This window comes from Anarhichas minor, unplaced genomic scaffold (assembly GCF_050575085.1).
Source record: "Anarhichas minor isolate MPS153535 unplaced genomic scaffold, ASM5057508v1 ptg000018l, whole genome shotgun sequence".
NCBI classification, from domain to species: Eukaryota; Metazoa; Chordata; class Actinopteri; order Perciformes; family Anarhichadidae; genus Anarhichas; species Anarhichas minor.
Genome location: NW_027466464.1, coordinates 10538356 through 10545000, shown reverse-complemented (window position 1 = coordinate 10545000; position 6645 = coordinate 10538356). Strand labels below are relative to the sequence as shown.

Sequence of the window (6645 nt, the reverse complement as noted above, 5' to 3'; positions counted from 1 at the left end):
TATTGTTCTTTTAACATCTGGACCGTCACTTTTTCCCCCCCTCAGGCTTTCTGATCACTGATCCCAGACCACCAGAAAATGTCCAAGCTTTACAGAAGAAGACCGTGAAAGAGCTGCTCATGATGAGACGCCAGGTAAGTCCCAGGTTAGAAGTTGACTTTACAGAAAAATGTATATTATTTCTTCATAAATGTGTTGAATCTGGTTTTGTTTATGAGGGAAGACAAAGTTCCTTAAATATGAGGAAGAAGAAGTTGACGACAACAAACTAAATGACACAGACATGCCTGAGTTGGATTAATCATGATTTAAATGACAGCTTGGAAATGATTCTCTTTCAGAGGTGGAACTGCTCGCAGGACGACAAGAACTCGGTGCACGCATTTAAATCTGCAAAATTTGAAGTTTGTGGCAATGAGCCGAACCATTTTACGAATCATCTCTTCACCGCCTCTGCTGAAAATGCTCCCGTTACCCCACAACAACTGCAATGTCCGGCTCTGCAGAGACAAGCGGCTCCGGCTGCTGAAGTGGACATTTCTTTTTTTCACTGGCAAATACAGCGAGAGTTGCAGAGGGTCCGAGGAGTTCCTCCTGAGCTGCTCAACACGCAAGATGCGGATGGTGACACGTATGTACCCATGAAGAAAGTGTGAAAATAATCATCAACAGATAAAACCGTGAGCTAAATGTCATTTGTGTTACTTCAAAAGTGGTAGTGAGACTTATGCAGACCTGAATAAAGTAACATTTGTTTGCATATGTCTTATTTCTTTTCCACTTGCCAGATGTCTTCACATAGCAGTGGCACAAGGTCGACGGGCTCTTGCTTTTGTGCTTGCTGCCAGAATGGCTCAATGTGGCTCTCTGGACATGAAAGAACACAATGGGCAGGTACAAAGGCTTAAAGAGTTAGTTTAATTCATGAATAGTACCCATTTAACCCACAAACGCCTACTCCTTTGTATGTAGACCGCTCTTCAGATAGCAGCCGCCACCAATCAGCAGTTGATAGTCCAGGACCTGCTGACACACGGAGCACAGATCAACACTCGGGACTACTGGGGCCGCTCTCCTTTGCACGTGTGTGCTGAGAAAGGCTACTTTCTCACCCTTCAGGTAGATTTAACTGCTCAGTCGTGTGTGCAAATGTCAATGATTCAACATCAGTTTGGCACATAATAAAATGTTGTTGCAGCATTTTGATCATTTGGATATATTTAATGTTTTCTACACTATCTTGATGTATTCCCACAGAGCATCTGGAGGACCCTAATGGGGAGCGGGCAGCCAATTGACATTGAAATGTTCAATTATGATGGTGAGTACGTCGTATTCGAGTTAAAACCTGGTGTGACTCTTATGCAAAGTGTCTTTGTGATGACATACTGTTCTCTGTCTGGAGGTTTCACGCCGCTGCATGCAGCAGTGTTGTCTCACAACGCTGTTGTTAAAGAGCTGAAGAGTCCGGGGAGTCTTTGTACATATAAGGCGAAGGAGCTGCTGCAGAAGACACAGATGTCTGTGGAGTGTATCAAGACTCTGCTGCTCATGGGCGCCTCCTGTGGGACAATGGTAACTGTTAAAACCACCTGCTTGGTATTAAAAAGCCATGTTGCATGACCACTAAGCTTGGATCTGAGGGAATTACCTTGTTTTTCATTTATGCAGGACCGAAAAAGTGGAAGGACGTGTCTTCACATGGCTTCTGCGGAGGCAAACGTCGAGCTGTTTAACATTTTCCTCGCGCAGCCGTCTTCACTGTCGGTCGTCAATGTTCAGGCAAGTTGTTTTTGTTGTAATAAAGTCAAATGTGAAGTGAGCGTAACACACAAACTGCTTGAAACGCATGGAGTGACTCTGCGTGTGTATGTTGCAGACGTTCAGTGGAAACACAGCCCTGCACATCGTCAGCTCTTTGCAAAATCATGACGCTCAAGTGGAAGCAGTGAAGCTGCTGATGAGAAAAGGCGGCGACCCCGGGACCAGGAACTTTGAAAATGAACTGCCGACTCAGCTGGTGCAAGAAGGACCCGTTGGTGAAAAGGTATTGATGATTACATCATCTTAATGTGAGGCAAACACTGTTACACAAATATATGAAAATACCATTAAGTAGTAAAATAAGTCGCATCAACAAACATTAATTATTATAAATGAAAGTGCATGTTGTTTGAGAATCAGTACGAGTGATGATTTGAGTTTTCTTTTCTTTTAGGTGCGGAAGATCCTTAAAGGGAAATATTTGGATGCTTAAGTGAAGCTCAAAAACACTGTCAGTCAGACAGTCCAGTCTATCGTAATATTTTTTGCCAAAACAAGGCAGATGCTGTTTGTTTCTGTGAAACATGCCATTGTTCATTACTATGTAATGCCCAAAGAGAAAATGGAGATATGATTTGTATTCTTTTGTTAATTAACCTTTATTGTATGACTTAAGGTGGTACGTTTAAGATTGCAACACAATCAGCAAACTTGCTCTGTAAATCTGTTATTGCTGGAAAAGTTTAATATTTATGCAGGATTATAATCGTGGGTAGACATGTTATGCTGCATATCATTGTATTTGGAAATACATTAACAGTTTAACATGTTGTAGGTTATTTTCTTTTTAATAATTGTTTTTGGTGTTCATAATGTTTGTTTAAAACGTGCATGCATTTTCTCAAAGGTTTAACATTGTAGTTAATGTAGAAAACATCTTGACCACACACCTGTACTACATTTGATTGTGAAAGGGTTATTGTTTGATGCTGTATTATGATATAGAGTTTGAAAAACATCAGGTATAATTTGGTGTTCTGGAATTAAATGTATCAACGTTTTGAATATGTTGTATTTTCATGAATTAAATTGTACAAAGTCTTGTCAGCATTTTTGTATCAGCTATTAATACTTCATTCATTAAGAAGAGGGAGAGGAGGATCATTATTGGATGTTCACATATCTCCCCCTTGTGGTTGTTTATTGAACCTACATCTCAGCGACACTTCGCTTTAAAAGGAAATATCGTTTTTGAGATGTGCTGTTACAAAGGTTTTGGACAACATGAGTCAGTTGTCTCCATCACGAGGAAACCAGGACTTAGACATACTAGATCATTTAATCATAACATTAAATTAGGAAATGGATGAAGAAAAAACTACAACATACAAATGTGTCTTGTGAAAGTGTGAGAAAGAAGAGTACTTAGAATGCATTTCTCAGTAATTAAGCAGTTTTAATTATTTTATTTTATTACTAATGTGTCGAGATTCATACATGGGAGGCCTCATGAGAATTATAAAAACCTACACGTGTTAAAGATTTCCCAGCGAAGTTCTACTGTTTCCAAGATATTCAACAGGACTGTGATGGAATACGGTCGACGTTGGGCCCAGTTCCAATTCGTAGCAGAGGGACCTCTGTGAAATACAACGTAGGTGATACAGTCGTCTTTTCTTGTAGAATATGTACTCTTATTCTGTTCCAGAAGTCAAATAATATTGTAGTTGTATCACTGCGTTAAGTGAGATGACATATTGTGTTTTAGTCCGTAATGTAGTGGTGAATGAAGCCATTTGGAATGCGGCCATGACTGGGTCCGTTGCGTCACACCAAAACAGGAAGTTTTCAGAGTTCACAGGCTGCGGGCTACATCCGCATTCTTTAACAAGTGTTTACATCGTGAGGACTACCTGTCATTGGCACAGACAACAAACTAGGTAGTAATTGTGGTTGAACGCGTCTTTCAGCTTATGTTTTTTGGTATTTAATTTAAACAGGCACTGAAACAGGGTGCTGTTTCTGCACGATTAGCGTACAGGGTTCTGCATTGAGTTACAGTGCCTGCTCTTATCCAGCTAACCCAGACAGCCCCGTAACATGAAGTTATGGAGGAGCGTAAGCTAAAGAGAAAGAGTCCCAGGACCTCCACCAACACTGCGGCCCCGACCGGTGGCTCTGGCCGGAAGACCAACGCTTCCTCCGGGGTACGGCACGTCGGCTCCAGCCAAAAGAACAAAAATAGGAGGTAGATATAATCTGTTTACCTTCCTCAGAAATAATAGAGCGGAAGTGTGAGGTTGCTTGTCAGATGTTTGGTTAAATCTTTGCACTACTGTTTAGTTATTTAATGTAATATTATTATATTTCATTGTATATATTGTGCATTTGATATTTAATATTTTATTTTCCTCTATCTGTTATCACGTTTTCTGTTGTTTCTTGTCTCTTCCAGGGGAGTGAGAGACAAACCTAGGCATCATGTGGGTTTGGGTGGGAGGCCTAATCAGAACCAGGGCCCGGCAGCACCGATCATCCAGCACTCCTTTCTGACCGATGTCTCGGATGTACAGGAGATGGAGAACGGCCTGCTCAGTCTCCTCAACGACTTCCACTCGGGGAAACTACAAGCGTTTGGTAGTTTGGACTTTTCACCAGAAAAACATATGGTCAGAGAGCCACAGATACAGATGGACCTTTAATATGTTATGTCCCCTCTCCCTGTCAGGCAACGAGTGCTCCATTGACCAGATGGAGCAAGTGAGAGAGATGCAGGAGAAGCTGGCGCGTTTGCATTTTGACCTCCACAGCGAGGTGGACGAAATGCCCGAGGACCAGAGGAAAGTAGCCTGCGACACCAACATGGACAACCTACTTCTTAACGTAAGACCGACTTTATCCTTTCTGTGTTTTTGTTCATGTTTAAGCAGTAGCAACACAGATGTCATAGCTTGTGATGTCGTCCTGCTCCTGAAAATCCGATGTGATACAGCACATTGTACTTCTTAAAGTACTTCATTGATGTGGTGGAGCTACTCAACATCCCAGCAAGGATTTAGCTGCTTATTCCCCTCCTAAGTGTTAAACTCTTAAAGACTTTAGTCAGACGCTTGTTGAAACAGGATCAAAGATTTCTGTACAAACTGCTCGCATGTTTAACAAAATCAAAATGTTCTTTCTCTCCACAGCTTGAGGAGCTGAGTTCTTCGATGTATCCTTTTTGAGATTCAACATGCTTCAAGCATCATATTCGTCCTTATAGCTTTTGAAATAGAAGTAAAACTTCTTTGCCGTCAGGTTTCCCGTTTTTCCTTTACCCTGCTTCACCAGTCAGAAACTGAATCTAGCCGACTCCCAAGAGATCCCGAGGACTGCCAGTATGTGATCTTCTCTTCTCAACCTCATCTGACCCAGACCCATGTCACCTAGAGGGGCTGCAACAGATATGGTGGAGTTGAGGCAAGCTGGAGGCTCTATTCCTCTTTAAGTATTGTGGCAGTTCACCAGCGTTCCCTGTCTGTAAAGCAGCATGGATTTATTGTAAGACATCACAACAGGGGTGCAGCAGAGCCTTATTTTTCACTGCCTACAGTAAATATAGTATAAAACAGTTATAATCTTGTCTGACTAAACAGCAGGATGACAGTAATTAACCTCCTGAGATATGATTGAATGTATTCTCTTATAGTCAGAGTTGTATAGAGGGAGTCTACCAAATTTTAAGCTACTGTCTGACCTACAGTACTTTACATATTGGCATTGCTGCATCCCTGTCACGACCTGTTTAAAGTCAAGTTTCTAAATGGTTTAGATTTGCAATACATTGCTAACCAAAGTGATATTGATACAAACTACTCACCTTGTTTTGTCCAGCAGTTGATTAATTCACAAGTCCTTGAAATGACATCTACAGTGTTTGTTTATCAGCTTTGTTTTAAGTAAACTGACTTCAAGCTTACTCCTTTAGCTATTCTCGTGTGTGTGTGTGTGTGTGTGTGTGTGTGTGTGTGTGTGTGTGTGTGTGTGTGTGTGTGTGTGTGTGTGTGTGTGTGTGTGTGTGTGTGTGTGTGTGTGTGTGTGTGTGTGTGTGTGTGTGTGTGTGTGTGTGTGTGTGTGTGTGTAACCTCACTCTGTTGCACTTTGTCTTGTTGTCACAGGTCACTAAGTGTCTGTAACGCCACAAACTAAAGACCCGAAGCTAAACTTATCAAAATGCAGATGCAGAAATCATGTTTATAACTGTATCGCTTTGAACCCAATCATGTATCTTATTTTAGACACAATAAAAAAAAGTTTGAATTATCGTTAAATCTAAAAAAATATAACATTTAAACAGTAGAAACTGCACAGTTTGTGATTTTTGCATATGACTTCTTGCTACTTGCGAGTGGCCTGATATCAGCTCCAGCACCTTGTTCAGTGTTGAATATATATTTGCACATATCCACGCAACATGCAAAACACACTGCACATCATCACTCGTGTGTCGGTTTTGACGCTGGAAAATACTGAATTATCCAAATGTTGACATCAGAAGCATGCCTTAAATTTCTGATTAAAAGCATTTTTGCCTTATTGGTTCTAACCCTTTGAATTGACTTGCATAGAGCAGGTTCTGTATTGAGATAATATGTGATCATGTGATGCTGCTTTGATTGTAAATCCTACTTTAATTTGCCACTTCTTATTTTAACCAGTGTTGTTGGGGGATTATTTCTGAAGTGTTTTACTATTTTGAATGTTTGGTGGTTGTATTTTTATTGACCTAATAAATGTGTTGTCTGAATCTCCTGGCTACATCTTTTAAACCATCCGAGGATCCTTGTGAATAATGTGCATATTTTCATTTTACTTAATGTATTAATGCACAGATTATTGATT

The 6645-nt window shown here is 40.7% G+C and overlaps 2 protein-coding genes and 1 long non-coding RNA gene across 5 annotated transcripts in view; 2 read left to right on the top strand and 1 right to left on the bottom strand.

Moving 5' to 3' along the window:
* LOC142953096 (uncharacterized) overlaps window positions 1–1977 on the bottom strand; it is a 2380-nt gene extending 403 nt beyond the window's left edge. Inside the window, exons 1-3 of the long non-coding RNA XR_012954764.1 lie at window positions 1652–1977; window positions 1390–1562; window positions 1–1023 (exon numbers count right to left, since the gene is read on the bottom strand). The exon at window positions 1–1023 is cut by the window's left edge and continues 403 nt beyond it. This is a non-coding gene — a long non-coding RNA (uncharacterized LOC142953096). The remainder of the gene's footprint in view (window positions 1024–1389; window positions 1563–1651) is intronic.
* Window positions 1–2874, top strand: part of nfkbiz (nuclear factor of kappa light polypeptide gene enhancer in B-cells inhibitor, zeta) — a 3788-nt gene extending 914 nt beyond the window's left edge. For 2 of the 3 annotated variants that reach the window (XM_076095165.1, XM_076095164.1), the window contains 8 exons: window positions 46–134; window positions 342–631; window positions 789–894; window positions 973–1119; window positions 1258–1575; window positions 1672–1782; window positions 1880–2047; window positions 2219–2874. In XM_076095165.1, the coding sequence (XP_075951280.1) occupies window positions 46–134; window positions 342–631; window positions 789–894; window positions 973–1119; window positions 1258–1575; window positions 1672–1782; window positions 1880–2047; window positions 2219–2257 (1268 nt within the window). In that variant the 3' untranslated portion in view covers window positions 2258–2874. The remainder of the gene's footprint in view (window positions 1–45; window positions 135–341; window positions 632–788; window positions 895–972; window positions 1120–1257; window positions 1576–1671; window positions 1783–1879; window positions 2048–2218) is intronic. The other variant, XM_076095166.1, reaches the window with a different exon arrangement.
* Window positions 2875–3613: 739 nt separating this feature from the next.
* Window positions 3614–6550, top strand: ccdc28a (coiled-coil domain containing 28A). Its single transcript, XM_076095012.1, has 5 exons — window positions 3614–4012; window positions 4220–4401; window positions 4493–4647; window positions 4953–4975; window positions 5095–6550. The coding sequence occupies exons 1-5, from the start codon at window positions 3873–3875 to the stop codon at window positions 5147–5149; spliced, it is 555 nt and encodes a 184-aa protein (XP_075951127.1). The 5' UTR covers window positions 3614–3872; the 3' UTR covers window positions 5150–6550.
* Window positions 6551–6645: the final 95 nt, after the last annotated feature.